Source organism: Cephus cinctus, unplaced genomic scaffold, assembly GCF_000341935.2.
Source record: "Cephus cinctus unplaced genomic scaffold, Ccin1 Ccin1_scaffold0168, whole genome shotgun sequence".
Classification (NCBI taxonomy): Eukaryota; Metazoa; Arthropoda; class Insecta; order Hymenoptera; family Cephidae; genus Cephus; species Cephus cinctus.
The window spans coordinates 1,030,360-1,055,301 of record NW_014332892.1 but is presented as its reverse complement, the minus strand read 5'-3'; the positions used below and the strand labels follow the sequence as shown (position 1 = coordinate 1,055,301).

Sequence of the window (24,942 nt, the reverse complement as noted above, 5' to 3'; positions counted from 1 at the left end):
TTCTTTCAACTTTTTATCGACCTGTCGCGAACGTCAGGAAAATTTTCAGTTTTCCCGGGATAAAAAAGCGACCTTGTTTTTTTTTCTGTAAAATTGTCAAAATCCCCAACGACCCCAGGATAAGCAATGTCAATTCGAATGATGGATCGTGATGGTACCTGGTTGCGAATTTGGAAATATAGCCGGTATAACCAGTACGTACGGTGTCTCTTGCCGCTGGTCATAACGTATGGGTCGAGAGAGAACGTACTTTAATTAAATTTAATAATTAACTCCCCGATGGGAAGCCGCTTCGAGTTACCCTAATTCTACCCACCAACAAGTGTCAACCGCGTTCACGTTTCGCCTTTACATTCATCATAATACTTTATTGTTACTGTATACGAACTGAGACACGTGTGCGTATCTAAATACACAAACGATACGTATTCACTTAACGCATGCGGCTGCACGCACAATTTCCCAGCTATATCCGCCATAATAAATAACTTCCGTATTCGCGCTTAACGCGAAAGGTACGCTTATTTGCATGAAGGAATCTTTCCGCAAGAATTGCAAGAGCCGTCCCACGGGCTCTTAGCCTTTCCAGATTTACACGGGTCATTTTAGCCAAAGCGTACGTACATCTTGATTTATATTTTTATCTCGTATTTTTCACCCACCCGTCCGCTATAACGGCACGTGTGCCAGAATACGTGAAATATCACCCGAGCGATATACAATATGTTTATATATAATATTTTCCATCATCAGCAAACACTTGTATTCAAATTAAATTTAATCAAATTCATTTTAACCCTCTAGCAAATATGGTTATCTATGTAAATTATCTATACCTTGTTTGATGATGTTGATTATGCGTTTATTTTTTTTTATTTTTTTTTTTCAGCCAGGGAAACGGTTGCCCAACGGCACTTCCACGGCTGCTACGTGAAAGGCAGTCAGGCTGCTGATTTTGTCAAGAGATCAATTTCGTAAATTCTTGTTTAAATTTTTCGAAATTCTCTTTGACGTAACTGACCTAGTGCAATGGAGAAGGGTATTCGATTTGAATCGCTTGGTTACCTTCGGCGTGACAAATCTATAAAGTCTACTGCTATGTAGGTATACGAGCGTCAGACACCTGGTGCATCCATGTGAAATGGTGGATGCATCACTTTTACTTTTTCCTTTCTGTATTTCTTCCCGTACTATTTTTACGAGATATTCATTTTTTCCCCTATTTTAAATATACTGAGATCAAGATGCCATGATATTATTTGATATAGAGTATGCATCATATTTTGGTATAAATAATAAAAAAATTTTTCGAATATCACTTTTTCTCATTAGGTAATAATCATGGCTGTCTACTTGGGTACCTAATGCCTAAGACTGTTATCTGCCTTGTTTGTCGCAATTCGAATTGACATACTATTTTCTCGTTTTCTTTGTAATTAAAATTCACGATTAAGCCGTCAGACTGCCATTTTATTTCTCTTTTCTCCACGCTCTTTAATACTTTTTGTTATCGTTTCTCCTTATACCAAGGAAATCCGAGGTGTTTACGATAAAGAAAACAATTCTTTTATCGAGAATTACATTTTCAGGCTCTCCTGTCATTCTGCAGCAACGAATCAATAATCGATGTCCAATGAGCTGAAAATGCGAGTTATATAGTAAAGCAGACTGTACAAGAAAGACAGAAGGTATTGAATATCCAATAAAATATTCGAAATACGTAATACGTATAATATGCTCGGAGATAGCAGTGAAATTCGGTATAAAAGACTATCTACTGCGTACCGTCCTTATGTAACTTTTATACTCGGTAATTGCACCGGCGAAATGAGATGCAGTTGCAATTGCATTCAATGAGAATAAAAATCTGTAATCCGTCGTTCTTCGATGAAATATTCACTTGGGTAGAGTGAAAAAGATTTATTTCTCTCCCCTTATCATCCCGTCGATTATATTATATATTATATATACATATATATACACGGTGGGTATGATGCACTGGTGCACCTGCATATAGGTGCAGGATGCGTGCATTCCGCGCGAAACGATTTATGAGAGGCGAAATGGTTGGCTATAAAATAACACTTCCCATTCAAATCGGCAAATTAATGGTCGTTTCCATGGATTCTTTGTTTGCATTGCTTAACAATGCCTCGCTGAGTTATTATTCTGAAATAGTGCGCCGCTGCGAGTGTTATGGTATTTCTGGAGAGACTGCAGAAAAGCTGCGAGCTTTTTTGACGGTGGACCAATAAATTGGGCTCGGATACGCTTCTTCGTTTCATGCTCGTTGGTCTGGTACGAGCTTATCCTCTTTCACGTTGGGATGGACCACTATCCTCCCATCAGTATCCAACGGTCAGAAAATGTTTGGATCGACAATCAAGTCCCGTGTTCTTTAAGCCTAGATTACCTACGTGCTAAATGGGTAACTGGAGAATAACGTGTTCATCGGTCCCAGAGAGCACGTGCGGGGAAGTCTAGGGCGAAGGTTGATGTGCATCCAGGTGCATCGACCTGTAGTTTTACGACTTTCGGATAATCGAACGGGAATTGCGTAAAATCGACTGTTTCAAAAAATTTTTGTCCAAAATTTTGAAAAAAAAAAAAAATTTTGTAACATATCTAATTTCTGATAAGTATGGATTTTTTTTTTTACATAACACTTAGTGACGATAACAGTTAAGAGACTTTTTCAAAATTAGCCAATTGCAGCACGCTTATACAATTTTGATAAAAAAAATCTAACTTTTTCTTTAGTGCCATCAATCACTTCTTGCTAAATGCGAAAAGTATTACATAATGTCCTCTAAGTCGACAGTACACTAGGAGCGAGTATATTGTATAACCTGCAGTGAAGAACTCTTCGAGAATTCGTATACATGTGGATCCTTTGAAAAGGATTTAACGAGAGAAAAATTGCATAAGTCTCACAAGAGGGAAAAGATGGGAAGGGAGTTAAGGTCGTAGCTTATGAGAGAAGGGTAGAAAATGGAGCAAGAGTAGGTGGTAGGGAGGTACGTGTGGCAGTATGGCAACCTGAGGGAATGGAGATTTAATAAAACGTCTTTCTCTCCTTCAACATTCTCGCAAATTTACCTTCAAAGTTCCACCTACCCCCTTCTGCCCCTGAAAAAGGCATTACGCGTGTTCCTTAAATCTTGATTGGGAAGGGTGTAGGTAGCCCCCATAGGTAGGTGGCTCGTTATACAAGGGTAGTTGGATACACATACCATATAGTAAATAAATATACCATACGCAACATGATATTAAAATTTAAAGTTTCTCGAAAACCTTTTTTCACGAAACTACCTGCTATCTGATAAGACCTACGCGCATGGTATGTGTCAAGACGACTAATGTAACTTTCTGTAAAAAATCGGAAATATTATCGACGTCAATTGACCAAGTCAAATCGTATTTCGTCAGGTCATCGTAGATCGAGTTATAAAACCCAAAGGGCTGTCACTTGGAAGACAGCAGAACGAAATAAAGAAAAAGTCTCTCTTCGTACTCGCAAATACAATAACCGATTCTATTGTCAATTGTTACGAGATACGTAGGATCGAATTGAAACCCTGAAAAAGACAACCAATCAGTCGGATTGTTATTTATCGTGTATTTAAGATCCATTACCGATCTAAGACCTTAATACTGTATTCCTCGTTGCCCAACCAGGATAAATGGTTCGTATTAAAAAATAAAAAAATTCTTGTAGGCCTGAATTATTGAATAATAAAAAAATGAAGATTTCAGGAAAATTGTCACTTCCTGATACCAACCTTGCGCCGGGGCATATATATTCAAATATAGGCAGTCTTCGCTCTGATTTTGCAAATAGGGTAGTAACCTCCTCAAGTATTCCAGTCTTCCCCGTGGCATCTTGTCAGTGAGTTCAGGTAATTTTTGGGGGCACACGGGTCCGAACTTATCAGCAACTTTGACCCCGTGCCAAAGTGCCCCGCTAACCGGTGGCATAAATCGAAGGGAACCTATTGGCGGCGACGCGTAAGGAACACCGCGAAACACTTCGACACTTTCGAGATAACGTTCCAAAGTCACAATCACCCCCGAGAGTTCACCGTACTTTGTCCTGACTATCCTGGAGCTGAGCTCAGCGCCGGCCATCGTCACGAGAGTGCAGATAAACAGTAGGACAACAAGAATCACGAGAGTGGAGAGCTTCATCTTGGCTGTGTTCCGCGTCAGTGTTTCCTGGGTACTGACATTTCCGACACTTCAATCATAGCCCGGGACACCTCGCGAACTGGAGAAACGTACGACGATGCAAAGGGAGGAGCCGCTCGTTGGGCTCCGTTAAAATTTTGCACATCTCGCAAGGATCCCTTCGCAGCTTCCGACAGATCCAGCATCTCATTCCGATCTCATTTCTCTATGACAAGATCATCCCTGAGACCATTATCAGTCGTCACTTCGTACGATGACCAAAGATCATTCCGCGCTATCTCAATGGGGAGTGCGTCAAGGCACGCGGGAACATTTCCGTGACGTCATTATCTGGTCAGCCGTCTTTTTAAAGGCAAACAGTACGCGTGGTCGGACTTCCTCTCCGGAAGCTGTGCAAGCTGATTTGCTTGGATACACATATAGTGGTTGGAACCTGGACCCAACGTGGTCTTAACCAAGATTAGCTGAGCTGGTGGGATTGGAAAAACTATGTAAATTGTCACTAGGAAAACTGTTAGATTTCCCTCTGGTAACACGTTTGGTAGGTACCTATTGGCTTGGTAACCCTTTCACTGGATTAAAGGCAATTCTCGAAAGGATCTACTCGGAGATTGTCCTTTGAGCTAATCCCATTGTCGAACCCTTCGATTAGGATTCCCACTACTTCACAAGGTACTACCCAACGTGACTGTACTTCCTCCTCTTTCCCTTTTATCCGTATCTTTTAGTCGGACTATCTCTCTCTCTCTCTCTCTCTCTCTCTTACTTTATTCACTGGAAAATCCAAAGAGGTCCTACTAGTCGTTTCGGAGCTTTGTTAAGCTCTGTTTGCATGTGGGATCTTGTCATTCTGATCACACGAATACCATCTCATTTCGTATGGCGTGTTTTACGTGCCGGTATACGTAAAAAGCACTGGCCCTGATAATATCAACAACAAAAATTGACTTTTGGATATTTATTGATGAACCTTATTTTTTTCATTTTCATTCACTTTTATATTTATTTCATAACTGTACTACATTGTGTATTTCGGATTCATCGATCGTGTTAGGATCCTTGCCGACGGGTCAGGATCGACGAATACAAGTTTTCGAATCTTCTTGAATTTATTAATTCCATATGTGTATCCTGATGAAATTGATCCGAGCACGTGGAGCTTCAACGATACAAAGAATTGTAGCACTCGCGTCTTTCACTGTTAACGCACGTTATGCGTATGTCGACACGTTCTTATGGAATCTTGAGATCCTTGATCGAATAACAAAGCAAGGAGCAGTTTGAGGTTTTATATAAATCACGTAGAAATTAACACATAATCGTAACCAAAGGTCACAGGTCAAACTTCAATTTAGCGATTAACATATCGTACTCCAAATTTGTAGCTAGCGACTGAAGTAATCTATACATAATATTGCGGATGTTAAACCCCAGTTGCCATTTTTAGTTACCGATCAATCAATTTTATTCCAGCTACTTTTTAATCAATAACGTCTGGCTGCGATATTAATAACTGGAGCTACAGTCGTTATGAAATGTATCATAAGATGACGTCATATTGAATAGCGCGAAAGATATAATAAGCAGACGGTGTAGTATTGTAACGCCATGTTGAAAGTATGCTAAATTACCATGTGTTAACTGGCATATAGAGAGCATGGATTATACATTTCAAAAACTTGTTACTTTACAAGCACTCGGGTTTTTGTATACGAGCTTCCACAAAATTCATATAAAAAATAAGGTATTAAAGTGCAGCTGATTTTTTTTGGATTTAAAGAAAAATTACAAAATAATGTATCACTTGAAGTTTGACCTATGCGTGATTAAAAATATTGTCACGAGGACGATATTCGAGGTGCCAAGATTTTTTACAGTAAAATTTTCATATATGTTCATTAGGAATCATGAAGCTATAAGTCGCGAGTGAACGTCGCAATGAATTTTTTTTTAAATGACAACCCTAACCGGACAACAACCTCAACGTCACATTTGAAGGACTCCACATTCTAATCCGTATAAAGTTGACCCTCAAAAAGGTACTGATGCCACCCCAACTCTATATGTACGTATTTGTAAATGTATCAATCATATATTTTGACCGAGCACATAATACGATATTCATACATGGAAGCTAAGAATATATAAAAGCGTGAAAATTTAGGGTTTTCTGCAATAGAGTTCTAAGCCAAACTAACCCTAGCAAAAGACTGATCGTAAGCAGGCACATCGCGCTTTGAAAAGCATTTGGAAAATTCGATGTCTGATCTGTTATTTAGTGCCTAAAGTAGTTCAACACACAGGGATGTATTCCATGTTTCTCAGATTATTTTAAAATTTGATGGAATAGATACTGACCAAGAGAAATGAAAAAAGAATATTTTTTGAATTGATGGTAATAATGCCTCGTCATTTATGGGATTAAAATTCCCATTGAATATATATAAAAAATTTCCCAACTGCTTGGTACTCTCGATATCGTATTATCCCCGTAATATTATTAATGAAACTCGATCACTAAGAGTTGTCGAACTTTGTTTAACAATACCTTTCGAGCTCAACATCGTTGAAAAGTAAACAAGAATATCACGCCCGCGCTAATCCATTGAATTACCTAAGTCGTCAATTGTAACGAACTTTGCTCGAGATCATTCAACCGTATTTTATTATAGGTATACAAAAGGAATCGTTAATGACAATCAAAGCGAACCTTATGCAATGTCCTTGAGGTGAAAAATAAAATGGAATCATTGCACGAGAGATACATTTAAGACAAGGAATATCAAGTATCACTCCTACATTGCACTAGTTTCTGTCGAAGAGTAGGCCAACCTCACGGGAAATAAAATTTTTGGGACACTTAAAACTGATAACACACACAGACCGTAGTTTCTCATTGAAGTATTTCCATAATCAGACACTGTTATCAAGTCATAATGACGAGTTTAAAACACACGAACAAACAGGACTCCCGTCTTATATTACCGAAATACGAAACAGCCAAACACTGAGACTTAGGAAGTTCCGTGCTCGATGTTGCTTTTAGTTCGACCCCCGACAAACTGGCGTCAGACGAGAGTCTGGTCTGCGAGTTGCGCATGCGCTGCGCAACCTCTTGCCACACACAGTCACGAAAGGGAGGTAACTACGAACGGTCGATACGGCAGGAGGGTGAAAATTACAAGACAGAAATTGGTTCGAGTCTGGGATTGGAATCGCGAGGCTTCGCGTATCTTTTTTTCATTCTTTTTGTTTGTGCTAACATCACTGTGAGAAACATTGGGAATCTGAAAAAAAGCTTTATACCTTTACCTGAGAACTGTCAAGAGTATGGATATTAATATTTATTATCTATAAAATTATAAATGATCTTCAGATCTGTATATAATTTTAATGGCAACAAACCTTCAGCCGATTACTTCGATCGGTATCGAATTTTTCTTCCCATTTGAAAAATCTAAAATAAAAAATTGGTACGTGTCTTTCGATGATTCAGGTGGCTGGGCAGGATACTGTTATTGGATGATGCCATCGTAAAAGAGGGGTATCTACACGGCATACTTAACGTCGAGGCAACGAGGCTGTAAGAACTCGGGCACCCTTTCCAAGCCATCGACTTAATTCTTTCGGGCGCAAACTATAACGCGTTTAACTCTCACCAGGCTCTACTCGGCACCCCTTGGCCTGCCTTGGCAATATCATTAACCCTTAGTCGTGTGCCTAGGCTAACATCATTCATCTACACTCTCCACAGCATATACATATATACCACATATATTTCAGTGAATTACATAGCACTCTACCAAGTTCCAATTTATCGGATGTCCTGATTAAACGTACTCAAAGCAGACCTGCTTAAATATTTTCAATTATCATAACTGTAATTCCTCAAGATTTAGGCCCTCGTCAATTTGATAACATGATTTAATGAGGAACAACGGTAAATTAATTTACGTCACCTACCCGAAGTGTACTATAGTAATTTGAATTTGAGTAAAATGGGTAATACAATAATTTCAATCAATGTTAATAATTTTCCTCTCCTTCCTGACGTTTCAATAATTTTAATTTGATTGAATATCGATTTCAAGTATCATGTTTCTATCGATTATCCTGGTGAGCGTTAATGGTAGTACGGTACAGTTGTACATTCTAGAATAAAGCCGAATAGAATTCCAACGTAGGAATAATAAATTCAGGACTAAGGGTATACCCACACGTAAACTTTCACGTGCCCTAAAATTCGTATCGAAATAATAAATTGACTCTTTCGGACTGTTTCACTCGCGTATTCTCCATTTTTTTTTTTCGTACAAATCGCGACTGCGCTGCTGGAGCATGCACGGTATAACCTAAAAGTCGATGTATATAATTTGAACACCCTATGGATATAGGGCGTATAGAGAAGCGATATGAAAATGCGTGAAATTTTACCACGTAAGCCGAAGCGTAATTCGAAAATCTTATAATTCTTTCAGCATAAATTTTTTTCTTTTTCAAAAAATTAGCTACATAGACTTATCGCTTTTTTGTTGTTCCGTCTGGTGAAGGGCCAAGCGGTTGCAGCCGCGACAGAACGTGAATTCACTGCGAGGAGACATCGAGCGCGCAAAACGAGGCTGGATGGTTGGATGGTTCGTCGGGTGGGTAAAAATTGGAGTAAAATCCAGCAGAGAATACCTACCCTTGAAAAGTTAAGCACGCTGCGCGTGACCCGGCCGACGCACACAATGCTATTATGCGAAGTAAAGGCGAAGGGAGTCAAGCGTGCCATATTCGTACAATGGCGGGAATGTTTTAAACTGTGGGTAGAGGGATGAAGTATAAGGCAAACAGATAGAATTATACAGGAAACCCATACCAAATAATAAGCCGACATCGCGGATCATTAAGAAAAAAAAAAAAAAAAAAAAAAAAAAAAAAAAAAAAAAAAAAAAAAAAAAAAAAAAAAAAAAAAAAAAAAAAAAAAAAAAAAAAAAAAAAAAAAAAAAAAAAAAAAAAAAAAAAAAAAAAAAAAAAAAAAAAAAAAAAAAAAATTTAAAAAATACAGATGCGTTTTTCATTACAATAAAAAAATTTTTTCAACTTTTTTTCAGTCATGCGAAAATTATTACGTCATCCGCGCAACGGTCGACATGGAAAATACATCTTTTTGAGAAATCAAGAAACCCTTTGTACGCGTCTTGCAATTACAACGAGGACATCGGCAAACGTGAATCCTTAAAGGATATAAGGGTGACGATGGTGAAAGGGAGCGGCAAAGAAAGAAAGGAATGTATAGCGAAGGTCTTGGAGGGTTGCATTAAAAAATAATGGGTTCTCCAGGCAGCAGCAACCGGGTATCCGTCGTTCGTGAAGGTGGTTGGAGGGCGTTGTTTTTGCCAGTGGTTGTAATTATGATTTATAGGACATATGTCCTGAGTTAGGGGTGGCCCAGGGAATCCCAGCCGTGAGGGAGAGGGGAAGTTCAAATCGCTGTAACGTATTCATCTTCGTTAAGGGTACCACGAGTGTTGCCACTCGAGAAATACCAAGTGCTCGAATTATTTTACTCCTGTAGACAGAAGCGACGGTGCTGCCTCTATTCGCCTTCGGAGGTACTTCTCTCTTTATCCGTTCCTGATCGCTTTCTTTTTTTCCTGTCCCACGGGGTATAACCCTCTGTCTTTAAAGTTTTCAAGGTTCGGTCTTTATGTTAAATCGAGAAAGTCACGTACGTCATTAGTCTCGGTATTGTCGCTCTGAAGAAACTCACCAAGTATATTTCGTATTATGCGAAGGCGACGCCAATGATCGCACAACGTGTTCTCGGCTGAAAATACGAAATTCATGAGAAAGTCGGGAATAATCCTTGGTTACCGTATGAAAATACTGATCTGCTTATTTTTATAAGGATTCCTGGACCAAGTGATCATAGTTGTGAAAATACGATGAAATTATGAATAGGGTTAATTTAACGTATCTGCACGTCGCCACCGAGAGTCTTTATCTGTTTTCAAAATGATCCAGACGTGGCGAGTTACTTTGAAGTCGGACCAATGGCGTGGGATTAGCTGTGGCGCTTTCAATTAAATGTAGATTTATCGTAACTCAACGAGAGAAACTTCGTGCTTTCATTAATCGCGATAAGGAAGCGAGACGATAGAGTAGCAAATACTCTGTACTTCGGTCCCACCTTCCTCTCCCACCGACCCCCTCGAAGGTGGCTTATCTCCTCTGCACCGAATGCCCCAGAAGGCATCTATGCGACGAAATTCCGTCTCCGAGTCTGTATGTAAGGAGGGAGTGTCTTGTACAACCGTCATTATAGAGAACTAAATAAAGATTACGCAATCGTTATAATAAGAGGGACATAGTAAGTCTTAATAGTCTTTGGTGGTAGGAATTTTTTTTTTTCTGTATTTTTTAACCTTCTCCATACAGGTTCGATGTTTACGAAGGTAGGGATTTTGGGTATAATGCTGAATGTAATCTACCTTACCGACCTCTCTCGAAGGTTCATTCGTACTGAGAAAATCATGAGAACGCTTTTCCTCGGCTTTTCCTTTATTTACTTACAATGTTCTGGCGATTTTAAGCGTATTTCACCCTCTCGGGACTGTGTCTGGAATAACTTTGGCTTTGCGACTATATCGGGAAATGAGAGGAATGGGGATAAAAAAGGGAAAAGAAATGAGTAAATCGTTCCCAATACAATTCGTGGACCATAAATTTTCCAGATCAAGTCGTTCCCAGCAACGGAATTCTCTCGCGTACCAGCGACCATACGCTCCGTGTAGTGGAGTCTATACAAGGGCACCTTTTGCGAATCAGGGCTAATCCTTCGCGTTAGTATTTCGATCCGTCTCGGAATCAAGACAAACTGCTTTCCGTTGGGTTTCGGATCATGGCGCTTTCCAACGTACGGCAGAGTCGAATTTCTGTGGCCTTCCGTTCGGCGAAAGAGCCAAGAAGAAATTATAATCAGCGGATGAGATTTAGAGGGCAATTAAAGTTTTTCGTAAGAAGCACGCCGGAGTCAAGCCAAATTACAGTAATACCACATTTCTTAAAGAAACAGTCCTATTGGACTGGAAAAAGAACACAATGGTCAAAACCAAATAGCCAAAGGTTGCCCATAGGTAAAATAGCATCTTCCATCTCTCCAATTCTGAAGGTGCAGAGATAAAAAATAAAAATTATCAAATTTCAAATGTATAAAATAAAAATTTATCCACTGACGTAGAGTCGAATGCAAATTTGTAATATTCTAAAAAAAAAAAAAAAATTGTGAATACATAAAATTTCCTAATTCAAACTAACAGTTCTCAATTCCATAAATCTTCGATCCCGATACGCGGCTACCAAGCGTTCCTATTTTCTCGATATTAAGGAACTCGGTTGAAGACGTAATTTTTGTAGAATCACGATTGCATCGAACCACCCAAGAAACTTGTACCATTACATCGTCGTATGGTGTGGCTATCCTATTTATCCTTTCCGGAAGTTTCGCAGATGGAGATGCAATATATCAATGGTTCGGTGGATGCAACAACTTTCGCGAACGAACGAACGGCACTTCGCGCTTCGTTGAATCGAGAGGAGCAGCAACTTTCGCGATGTTCCTAAAGAAATCGCAAAGCTTAGCCGGAAAATTCTTTTCATGCGGTTTTAGCCAGCCAGCAGCGTATACACGATATATCACTGTATATACATATATAAACCGATATCGAAAGTTAGGAATGTTATAAAATCCGCATTCCGATCGCTGACCGAGTTCAGTTTCCGAGAAGATCGCAGCGATGACAGTCATTAATTTGCTTTCAGGTTTTCCGGAATCTAAGCCATACGTTAATTAAACGGCGGTCCGGCTGTGGTGAAGTTACCGCACCCTCTCAAACCGTTCAAGCCAATATATCTATATACACATATATATCTACTATACACACGTTTAGTATTGAGATCGATAAGTTTGATCGCATCGATGAGCTTTCAAACCTGAAAATTGATAGACCTTATATGCACCATGCATATACCCATAGTCGATTGCAGTTCTGGTCTTGATGGTCGGCCGCTCTGGCAACCAAGCAAAGCGTTAAGCGTTTCCATCGCTACGAGAAAAGCTTCTTTCAATTCTTTTTTTTTTTCTTTGTACAACGCTTAGAGGGTGGGTGGACTCTCGCGCTGCTTCCGGCCGTGAATCCTTTTTCCGGGAGTTTTACAGGTTGGGAGTGTGTCTGTCTTTGGATGCCTGTAGTATATACATATGTGTATATATATATATATATATTATTTTCTATATACTATATGTTATATATGTATGAAACAACGTTAGATCTCGATCCGCCTAGGATGTGTCACGTTATATGTATAGTAAGACTGTAAAGGACTTGGACTTCAAATAAGGGAAGGACATTGCTACGTAGACTGGATGCTGGTTATCATCACGAGGAATCTTGTAAAGTAGCTAAAGTATAACGCGGCTTGGTTCTTTTGCCGTTCTATACTAGACCTCGGATCCTTTATCGATTTCGTGAATTTCAATGCTAGACAGTCCAGGCACGAAGTCCTCGCGTCACACTCTGTCGAGTTTATCGTCTTGATTTTCTATTTTTTCTCCCTTCCTTTTCCTTTTTCTTCCCTATCTCAGAGATTCGCTGTCTTCTTTTATTAGGGACCAATCGTTTTCCTGCTGCCTCTTTTATACTTATATTACTTTGTTACTGTTTCCTCTTGTCTACTGTTTTCATTGATATCGCGACTTTCGAGTGGGGGTGCATTTTTTTGAAATTTGAATCGGCATTTTTTGTAATTCAATTATTGCGTCACATTACGGTTCGGCGAACCGATTGTAATCCCCACGCAAATTTTGTAATTCACACGGTATTGGTTTTTTTGAAAAAAAAAAAAGGAAGTCATTAGTAACAGGGTCATTAGTAAAATTTAATATTTGACAGCTTGAAAAATTTTCAAAAATCTCTATGTGCGTTGACTGGTTCTCAGATAAAAAAGTTTTTGAAATTATCTAGGATATGTATAACACGTTATAGCAAACTGTGAGTTAACTTGATACTCGTCAAACAAAACTTTACCCAATCATACACGGTACATCTTACCAAACTAATCTGCCTGTTCAAATGTAGCTGGTAATTATATCTGCAAGGCTACACGAATATTTGCCAAATTGACGGATCGAGCTTCGGTGTTTGACATTTTTTTGACATATTTTTGGCGTACGTCAAATTTTATTTTTTCTTCCCTATCGACAGTCCCCGCGTAAGCTGACGGCAAACTTTTTTGACTGATCCTCGAAATAATGAATAATAATGACAAGCATTCGAGTGGCAATCGACGAGGAATCTAACGTCTGTCACAGATAAATGTGTTTTCTTAATCTTCAGGGTGTGTGGGGAATTCGAAGTGGTTCGTATATAGAGGGTGGGCTGGTAAGCTAAGACTTCAGGTTCGCTTACGAGCAAATGGAATAAATGGAAACACCCAAGGCTCTCTCGTACTTCGGTATCCAAGGTTTTCTCTACCTTTTTCCCCGTTCTTAACCTTCTACCAGGCAGGTACCTTCTCAACCTTCTCAATCTTCTTTACCCTCTTCGTTTCTCCCCCTCTACCCCCCCACCCCACCCCACACTAACTGCTTGGTCTTCCGCATCTTTTTACCTCATTCCAATTCCCACCACCTTCACCCTACAACCCTCCCTACTTGGAACTCTCTGAGCTACGTCCTCGACTAAAGAGATGGATGATTCTAATTGAAGCCTTCGACTTTTATGCTTTTGCTTCACTCGAGTATGATGCAACTTTTTTTTCTTTACGGAAGTTCCAAAAAAATCGAATCATTATCGATCTCCGAGTATTTCCATAATTAAATTTTTATACGGAAATTGTATATGAGATTTTTATGAAAATTTCATAAATCATGGTACTGCGTGTATGTCGAAGCCGATGACGTCAGGTTCAGGGGATTCGGATGGTCACCCATTTTTTTTTATTCTGAATTGATTACACTGAAGCTGGAACGAATTCACGACCCTTGGCGAGATGGTCGATTGTCACCGAACACTGCCTTCCCATACGATCCATCTCACGATCCCGGCTACGTTCAGTGTATATCAACATCCCCACTACGGTGTTATCAAAAGTACAAACTCTTAACCTAACTTGACGATAACAGCGACATGAACAATAATATCGGCGTTAACGCCCGCCGAGCACCCAGTCCTCTCTGACATATATTTAGTGTAATCGATCAAAAAAATTTAAAAAAAAAAAAACAAATTTTTAGTCCTAGGAGCTGTTTTTGTGGTTGAGATATTTTTCAAAATTTTTGCTCTCCTCTTGTCAATTTGTATTCGGTATTTGTTACTGTATCTCGTAGAAGCAATCCGGCAACGGAAATATCTCAATTGTATTTATTTCACAGGCCAGCGAACACTCCCTGTTGATTTTCAATGTTTTTCCACCACTTTTCGTTCGAACCAATCCAAGCCAAAGTACTTTCGATATGTATTCGTCAGGTCGTCTTACCTCGTAGCTACTTGGGAAATGAAAAAAACCAATTATGACGTAACGCAGAATAGCTCTGTCAAACGATGGTCGTAGGTAAATTGCGATAGGTAGGAAGCGGGGAAAATATATTTTTACTATCAATTTGATCAAAGATATAAATATTTTTATCCCTTTGCTCGTTCACCGAGGGACTTAAAACAAAAAGTGCATTTTTACTTGACTGAACTAAAATATCGTAGGACGCGAATGTCGTGAAAATAAAATTTCATATTTGTATCCGTGATACAGTTATGGATACGCAATTGATTCGATATTGGATCAATAGGATAGATGGATTTTCAAAGATTTACTACAGATTGAAAATACGACAAACTTGTTCGAAGTGAGATGAGAGAAACGTCTGAGTAAATATAGAATTTGATGATATACCTTCTTTAACGTTTACCGATTGCTGCGAAGGACACGTATACATATCGATGGGTTAGGTTAGGTTGAGTCGAAGATATAGAGATTTTGCATGAGACAGAATTTAGATTTTCTGTGTAAAAACGATAGTGCATTTTCAGAGATGTGATAAACGAAAAGTGATAATTTTTAGGAGAAAAAAAATTAAAACATTAATTTTGATTTATCGCGTTTACGTTATTTTCGCAATTTCAAATTTTCGTACTCGCTCATTATCCTTTCTCATAAGAGATGAAACGGAAATGCAATCACAGAAAAATATCATTATCCATCGTAACCTATAAAATGTCGAATCCCCTAGGTGCTTTAAACGGTAACGACTATAGCTTCTCTTGTGACCAACCTAACGATGCTACGTTGCAACACAGCAGTGCCAAGCACTGGACATTGCCTATAGTCTTTACCCAATAACCATCCCACTTTAGAACAGCTCTTTAAAGACCTAACGAATAGGATACGTGGTTATTCGAAACGAAGGGAAGTCGGTAAAAGCGGAATCTATAAAAAGTACAATATAACCAATTTAAAAAAAGAAATAATACCATTGCTCCTATGGTACGATTGCTATGCATCGCTAATGGCGTTCGTGAATGTACTTAAAATAGATTTTTTTTCTTACTTCACAAGCTTCGGTTTTAGGTAACGTTTGAAATAGTTGAGCAGCCCTTATTTTAAAAATAGATATAGACGCTAGTGGTTGGGTAACGCAATGGAGTCACTAAAAAATCACGTTCAACGCCCTTCGTTCTCCCAAAGTATTGTAGAGCATAGCTCAGCACACTTCGGCACATTTCAGCACCGTAATTTCGAATTCACAACCCGAAGACATTAACGCTATACAGTACAAACTTGTTTCTCTCACAGCTCAACGAATGTCTCGTTACCGAGAGACATGAAGAGCTTAACGATAAGGCAAAAAACTTATAGCTCATAATTGAAGTAAGGGATGGCTTTTAGAAGGGGTTATCACAGTAAAATTTAACGAGGAGGATAAGAGGCTATGACTACATTTTGAAAATGCCTGTCATAAGAACACCCCGTTATACATATATGTATACGGAACGAGAATAAGAATTTACAAATAAAATTTATAATAATAATAAATCTTGAGCCTTGAGTTGATGATATTTTATTCGTCCTATATTATATATTTTATTATTATATGTTATATAATACATTAAACTTATCCTTATATATATATGTATATCAAAGTTCATGGCAATTTGACATGGCGCGTTAAAATGTTTTTTAAGACAAATTTCAAAGTGTACCGACTTAACGATGCAAGCCTCATACCTCGCTGACTTAAAGTTTCGATGCGATTAAAACTTGTGTGAAATTAAGCACGGGAGCGACTTAATGAGATGATTGCGTCGAAGATTGTTCCCTGATGCTGTTAAAGTACCGGAAGACTTCGTGAATATTCACAATACATAATCGTGTTTAGTTGGACTTTTACTTTGACGAGGGGATCTATCAGCTTCCGTGATAACGGAATAAAAATTTTCTCAACTGTTCAAGATATTATAACTAGACGTGTTTTCAGGAGACGTTAAAGTTGATTTTGGCAAAATTTGGTTTCCCGTTAAAAAAAAAAAAACAATACTTAGTGCTGATTGTGTACTTTTATTATTATATTTTATGTGACTCTTGGGAATAGTATTTACGTAGGGTAAGAGATCGTGCTTAGAATCACTCATTCGAAACAGCTCGTATCTCAAGTGCCACTCGAAAATCTTATCTTGTCGTTCGACAGTTCGTTGCGCTTTATAAGTGCATCTATAGGCACTTCATGGCCATTTTTTTCAAAGATTTTATAAGGATACAAAAGTTTTACGTTCTTGGACAATATGACTTGGCGAATATAAATAACATATTTTGAATATCACTTGAGAGTAGGGGTTTCAATTTTATCAAGGACTCGGGATACGTTTAGTATTTGTGATTTATGGACGTTCATGGAATAATTTTTGTTGATCAGGTTATTGATTGTTGTCTATGGTATTCGTTGGGTTCGATCTCTTTGCGTTGCTGGTAGCCCTGATCTTAGAATTGTATATACATAGTTTCTCCAAAAATAAAGGTTCTACTTCGAGATGTTGCCGCGGCGCGGCGCTCGCGCGTGTTCTAAATATAATTATAGAATTTAGTTTTATGTACGCGTGGCAGTCGAATAGGCATTGCGACGCATTCAAAGTGCGTCCCGGTGCCGAGCGTCGTACTTGAAATAACAGAACGACTATCGGAAACGATTGACGTGACGAGATTGCACAGTGAAATAATTGCGGTGTTAATTTTTTTACAATTTCTTTTTTTCTTCATTTTTTTTGTTATCGAGTCGTGTTAAAATTCGTTTATCGTTTAGTGTAATAATAAAGTAGCTGCCTAAAGTTTGTCGACTTTTTATATGGAGTTGAAAACAAAAGAGAAATTCGGTGCTGCTGATATTTGAGAAATTGCATCTTCCCGTCCTTGGCTAATGTACAGATTTTGCAATGTATAGAATATTTTCATACGCTGTCCTTAATATCCCATGAAAATAGTATTTTGAAAAGGAAAAATATTGGTATCGTATCGATCGTTATACTAGAAGCTGAAATAATCGTACTAGAAACTGAGTTTAATCGTCCGAAAAAAAGGCAGCGTTAACCCTAAGGATAATAATAATAAAAAATTTTTCTCTTTTTTTTGTTCACGTAACGATAGAATTTAAAGAGGCAAATTCACGGAAAGCCAACTCCACGAGCATTGATAAAGCCAAGGATAATTGAACACCGAAAACCCACTGCTCTAAAGTCCAAGGAAAAATTTCGAACGAAAATTCCAAATTTCCAAACCGGTATAGAACTTTTGCAAAAATACCAAGTTTACCAACACGTTCTATTTGCGTCGCGATGGTGCAGTGTAGTGCGATCCAGGGACGGTAACGTACGTACGTTCACCCTTGTTTGCCCAGCTAAGAATATCGCTGAGAGGACACTGTGAAAGTCTTCATTTTTTAACTGGTATATCTATACCAACTATAAATCCGGACCTAAAAACATGGTGTCTCCGCCGAGAATAAAGGCTTCGGCCATAGTAAAATCGCACGCTGAGTATTGACAAACGTGATTTTGGTTGGTCTGTGCGGGCGCCTTTATAAAAATGTGAAAAGTAAAGAAAGAAAGAGAGAGAGAGAGAGAGAGAATGGAGTCATCGCCAAATTCTACAGCGTAGAAAAATAGTCGAGGTCTCCCACTCATCTTCTTTTTTATAACTGTAAATTCAATGAGAGAAATCAAAAAAAGTAAGCCGCCACGTGACAGCTCGATACTCGGACAGTAGCCTCTTAAAAAGCACATATGTACATATGCGACGAACCCCGCACAGGAAACTGCCCACGCCCACGGCACGAAGATGTGGGAGGACGTACGCAAGAACGCAAAACGCGAATGAAAGACGCTCTCTTTGCTCAGAGAGAGAGAGAGAGAGAGTAGATATTTGGAAAATTGTCAAATCTCTCAAGAATTTCCTCTTACCGTTACACTGAATACATAAAATAAATTCAGTGTTTGATCCTAACAGTGTATCAATACCATAAGCACTTTGACATATTGTGTTACGTGTGTCGTGTATGAAAATTGAGCCCTATCAATGGTATTATGTACTACGTGAACTTTTGACATTGTAAAAAGTACGTAACTCATGTTTAATCTGGGTAAATCTGGGTCAGTAGTGTTATCGCGTGGTTTTGCGAAATTCAAGGGGACTCGTTATAGTGCCCGCTAGATACAATAGCCGGCCTCGTTGTAAAAGAGAGACACTCGTATTTCAGAGAAAGGGAGAAGGAAGGAAGAGTATTAAAAAAAAAAAAAGAAAAAAAACACAGTACCACTTCGAAAAGTGCCGGCGAGCATCGCGGCCGAGTAAACTCTTCTCAACGTTGGAGTTTAAAGAGAGCGCAGCCTGGAGTTCGTGAAGCCAGGCAAATGTCCAAAATGTTGAGGCTCGAGCTGGTGGGTCTCGTGTTGCTGGCATGTACCCAGATACTCACGGAGCATCGGGATTTTTATGGATCCTACAATCAGTACGATCATCAGAGACATCAGCAATGGCAGGAGGAAAAAGTGACACGGGAGGTGCACGTGGAGCAGGGAAGATTACGAGGAATTGTCGTGCGACCAAGGACGAGTCAGGAATTGCCATTGATCGACGTATTTTTGGGTAAATTACAATATAATTTTTTCACTATAATATAGATACAGGCAAAAAAGCATAGGATAAGTGTAAATTAGGGTGCTCATGGTTGGGATTGATTTTGAGGTTATTTAGAATCAGAATTTTTTTATCCATTATCGATATATTGATTTACTAAACCCATTGATATACCTTGTGTTTAAATCAATCCTGTATATACTACTTGGGCGAACACTTGGATTATGGGTTATTCAAGGAATAAACTCCTTTTCGGATTTTACCGAAAAGCTTGTAGGATCTTTTCTAACCGAATCCTGGCTTTGTCGATGTTCCTGGTATAACCGTAGCTGAGGATTCCATTTTTGAAATTTTCTAGATTCGAGATGTTCTCTCTGCCCTTGTGCTTAAGGCTGGGCGAGTTCATGTTTTAGGAGTGACTTTCCTCGACGTCAAATCGACACGAGTCAAAGGGACAGACAGTCCGATAGATATTTGCCTTCAGGACGCGAAATCGGTATATGCGTCTTTGAGATTCGTTTTTCTGAATCCTCAATTCACAATACCACACTACTTTCAGATTCTTTGAAGCTGATCGTCCCATTCTCACGCGTTACGTATCTCTATGGAATAGGGATCTCTGAGCTTGCTTCTTTACCCTGGCAAAATTTTATTCCCTTTCGCGTAGCAAAACCCACATCTGCCTTAGGATTTATCGAAGTCCTGCGGAATTCCAATGAATTTTGAAGTTTCGATACGTGTTAATGATTATAAAGAATTTTTTTCTTTATTTTTAGGTGTTCCGTACGCGGAACCTCCTGTGGGATCTTTTCGATTCTCACCGCCAAGATCGCCGCAACCTTGGACAGGATTGCGGCAATGCCAACATTTTGCACCGGTTTGTCCGCAAGTGCTTCCTGATCTTCGGGCTGAAGTCAAACCCGGACGGTACGAGTACTTGGAGAGACTTTTGCCTTATCTACGTAATCAAAGTGAAGATTGTCTTTATCTTAACATATACGCACCTCATCAGCGTGAGGGTAAGTATCGTGTACCTTAATTAACGTAGGTACGAATAATCATTATTTTTAATAAAATTTGCACATATAAATTCATGACTAAATTGATAAAATGTGAATCAGTCAACAAAAAAACGTCTATTAAAACGGTTTTAGTACTTAGAAGTAAGAAAAATAATAAGATTTCCACTTTTTAAATACTCCGATTTCTATATCTATACCATGTATATTCGATGTATATTATTTTTTTTTTATATACTACTTAAAGATTTTTAATATATACGTATACATAATACCTATACCCGTGCATATACCCACATTGTGGACAAGGTGATCAGCAGAATTAGAACTTTGAAGCTTAGAGTTTCAGAAACTCCTTCGCAGAGGTCTACACCCCTTGTGGACCATTTAAATTATACAGCCTCCTCGCAAAGTCCAGTTTCCACTCGATTTCGTTTCTCAACGAAATCCCAAATTACGACGGAACGATAACTCGGCCTTATCCAAGTAAAAGTGTTCTCCGTCATCTACCTCGCAAATACGTAAACGGAACCAGTACGTTAGACACGTACTGGTCAAAGATTTTATATAAGAAGAAAGAAAGAAAGAAAGAAAGAAAGAAAGAAAGAAAGAAAGAAAGAAAGAAAGAAAGAATAGGATTATCAGGTCACTTCGTAGTTAACTGAATCGATTACTATAGTCAAAGAGCTTTTTCTCATATTCGACAAGATTCCCAATCGATATAATACCCGTATAACAATAATATAGCATATTAATTTTTTTTTAAATTATTATTTTGATTCAAACTGACTTTTCATTCTGAATACGTCAGAGGCGTCTTTTTACAGACAGCCAAATGAACAGTATCAAATGGTACCTATGCATTACGTGACGCGTTTTTATGAGTGAACCTGGCAATAACACAAGTGACATGACGTACTATGAAAATTTGCAAAAACATATTTCACGACGAAAGGGGTCATACATAGATACCACATATGGTCATTCGGAATCGATTTTGCATTTGGCCATTTCCATTTCAAGATGGTCCTGTCTTTTCGAGCTTTAATGGCCGTGTTACTAGAAGCGGCCATTAAAGTGCCGGGTCACGAAAGATATAGGCATTTAGAGGTTTGCCCATGTATTTTCACAATTTTGTAAATTCCCAAAAGCTAACACTGTTTAACGATAAATACTAATTTTTCTATTCTAACACCCGATGCTTATTACCATAAAGTGAAATTAGTTTATTTCTAATAATTGCAAAAAAATTGCTTACTCAAAAAAAATGACTGACTAAAAAAAAGATCATTTACCCTCGAGTACAGATATTTTCTTCTCCGTACATATTTACCCTATAAAGTACAAGCACAGTGGAACGGTGAAATTTTTCAAGATTTTAACTTACTTTTAACGATAATCCTCCGCCTCACCCATCTTCCCCTTCTCTCTCCGAACGTTAAGAACTGGTATATTAAATTTCAAGTTGACGCTGTAGAGTGTCATAATAAATTCCCTAGACGCGTTGGGATAGATTTGAGAAAAGAATACATATATATAATCGCGATTATATAGATGGACAATTTTTATCTATGCACCTGTCAGTAAATCAGTAGGTGATATTCTTGCCGTAAGAGCTGCCAGTATATTCTCATTGGATAATAATAGACTACGTACAGTAGAAGGTATAAAAATAAAATCACAGTTATACCATTGATTATCTATGCTATCGCACCAGTCGCAGTAAGATAGTACATAGTTTCACCAGTGACAAACTGCTACGAGAAATAATATTCCACCAGAGTATATAATCCCTGAAGACATTTCTCCCAGGAGTTCTTGGCTTACGATTCTCGTCAAGTACTAATCGCTTTACTATGTAAGTGACACCGGGACTTTAGGGAATGATGCGCGATTCGGGTTTACCCCAACGATTCGTAGTTACCGGGGCACCGTCGCGTAGGCCTTTGAGTTCGAAAAAAAAAGACTTGGAAGAAAACGACATAAATAAGGGTACAACAAGGTGATAAGAAAAGGGGGTGGGTGATTTTTGGAGTAAAAAAAATTCTTTTCTCACGGGTAATCACGAAACGGGTACGGGGATAAAAATATTCAAAGATATGCAAAGTTATGCAAAATCGTAATGGCAGGTACCAACCTACTTTTCGAAAGCCTACCCCCTCCCTACCTTGTCGGAACCTTCAATATGTGGGAATATACGTATGAGAGGCCGCGAGTTGCGCCGACTTTTCCTATATGGAAATATGAATTCAACTGATGGGTTTATATGGCCATATGTATTCATATGGATCGTGGGATAGAGAAATGGGGGAAAGTGCATGTAAATATATTGCCATGTTGATATATAACGTGGAGGTAGAAATGGTTAGGTATTTTTTTTTTTATTACTAGTTTGTAGGTGGATATTTAATGTAGGTACGACGAACTTGATTCGAAGTGAAAAAGCTCGAATACCGTGCACGTGATATTATTTAGTTTTATGCTCAGCTATATAAGAGAGTCAGACGGGTAGACTCGATATTGTCTTGATAGGTTTCTATTTTTAATTAAGTGAAACCTTTTAAAGCTTGAAAATATAGATTCAGCCAGTACAAGGACAAAGTATAATTGCAGTCTCGTTAATGTATACTTTATCTTGACATTCGTTTTACTATTAATTAAATGTTTCCAGTAGGGACATCGTATGACGCTAGCCTGGATAATTACAGTGTGCAAAGTTCAGAAATTCTCCGCATGGCGCTGCCGTTGGAGCACGTAGATTGTTATATCATCTCGCTCGTATATCAAGCCGGTAAACCAAGAGGGTAACGGGGGTTGAATATAGTTGCGAGATAAGTACTTTCATGGTTGGGAAAAATGCGTAAGAAAAAAAAAAAAAAAAATGGAAGAAAACGAAGAAAGAGTGGAGCTGAGAAAAGTCGAGAGGAAACACTGTGAGAGTACTCGAGTTTCTTTTTTTTCATCCAAAGATGGCACTTCGTTAGGGGGTGGTTGCTTTTCTGGCGCGAGACTTGGGCGATATAAAAGTATGTAAAATTTATTAAGCCGCGATTACAGGTTGCGTCGAATGAATCTTGGAGACCGTACGAAAAATTGACACTACGAAGTATTTCCAAAGTCGAGGACGAGGGAGGGTGGCGGGTCGCACGGGGATAAAACGGCTTCTTATACTTACCCTTTAAGCGTCAGGGGCGGATTTAGTGACAGTTTAAGTTTTTTTTTTTTTTTTTTTTTTTTTTTTTTTACGGTTCGATAAAGAATCGTAAAGTGGCAGATTTTTAATAATTCTACCAATAATGCGAAGTGCCATCAGGGTTTACAGTCCCGTCCGGATCATAAAAAATGTTGACTACACCAACCCCCTGTGAAGGAGTCTCCTACCCCTCGTATCTTTTCGATTCCCGTCACGCGTTGCATCGCAAGAGGGATACAGGACGGAATGCCCTAGGGGTGCGCAGGGGAGAACCCCCCTCTGCGGGAACTGTCGTACCAACTTTCCCTTAACCTCATGGCTTTTTACACAACTTTTTTTTCTCGTTTTGCCAAATAGCTTGTAATTAAATTCTTCTTTTTTTTCCATAGACTTCTCTCACTACGTGGTAGTAGCCATCGGCTTTAGAGCAATACCACGGAACGTTATTACGCAGGCTATGAGAATGTTCGAAAGTTTGTAAGACGACTTTTGAAAGAATCTAGGGGATGAAAAAAAATTTTATATAGGGGAAACAAAACTTTATTCCCCAGATTCTTTTTACCTTTGCTACCACTTGCTGTGTATGCAGTATACATATTGTAACGTAATTCTTTTAACTTATGACCCGACACCGATAGCAAAACATACGAGAACGACTATCTTCGAGAAGCAACCTACGTTACCTTCGGCCGTCCACCCGTCGTTCGTGCATCCGCAAGCCAGGCGGGCGCCAGCCGATTCTTTTTTCACCGGGAACTGACGAGCCGCTATAAACTGGGAGTTGGGGTGGAACAGGCCCAACTCCACCAAGAACGAGAGCTCTGACGAGCCGGTATAAACTGGGAGTTGGGGTGGAACAGGCCCAACTCCACCAAGAACGAGAGCTCTGACGGAACCTATCGGACGAGGCGACAGCTTAACGGATCCTGTCGATTTTTGGGGTCGCGTAAAATCGAGAAACGCAACTGGATCCACGAACGAGAGCGGACGGTTACGGAAATGCACGGCCGCTCAGGCTGCTAGGTTTGAGCTAGAGAGGGTCGGAGTAAGAGTCCGGCAAATAGTGCGAGAGACAGAGAGCGACGAACCGAGAACGTATCAGAACGAATCTTAACTATCTATCGAGATCCCTTCACCAATTAATAAATTGGGAGACTCACCGGAGCTGGTGCAGCTAATCCGTGGAGGTCGAGAACTGGATCCAAAGGACACTCTGGTGGACACTGCACTAAGGCACAGCACTACACCTCCGGAACACTCACAGGAATTCATAGAATTTCCTGGATATCGCGAGAACAACGCGAGAACTGTACGAATCGAGAACTTGCTATACTGTAGCGAAACACGGCAAGAAAAACTATCAACAGATAGCACGGGAGC

General features: G+C 39.1%; 2 protein-coding genes across 4 annotated transcripts in view; one reads left to right on the top strand and one right to left on the bottom strand.

Moving 5' to 3' along the window:
- Positions 1–7,234, bottom strand: part of LOC107264351 (neuroligin-4, Y-linked) — a 144,785-nt gene extending 137,551 nt beyond the window's left edge. The window contains exons 1-2 of one of the 3 annotated variants that reach the window (XM_025081202.1): positions 6,737–7,234; positions 3,783–5,439 (exon numbers count right to left, since the gene is read on the bottom strand). In XM_025081202.1, the coding sequence (XP_024936970.1) occupies positions 3,783–4,188 (406 nt within the window). In that variant the 5' untranslated portion in view covers positions 4,189–5,439; positions 6,737–7,234. The remainder of the gene's footprint in view (positions 1–3,782; positions 5,440–6,736) is intronic. The other 2 variants (XM_015732525.2, XM_025081204.1) reach the window with 2 other exon arrangements.
- Positions 7,235–18,584: 11,350 nt separating this feature from the next.
- The window catches only part of LOC107264370, a 41,420-nt gene continuing 35,062 nt past the window's right edge, over positions 18,585–24,942 (top strand). Inside the window, exons 1-3 of the mRNA XM_025081201.1 lie at positions 18,585–18,829; positions 18,971–19,359; positions 20,127–20,369. Coding sequence (XP_024936969.1) covers positions 19,125–19,359; positions 20,127–20,369 — 478 coding nt within the window. The 5' untranslated portion in view covers positions 18,585–18,829; positions 18,971–19,124. The remainder of the gene's footprint in view (positions 18,830–18,970; positions 19,360–20,126; positions 20,370–24,942) is intronic.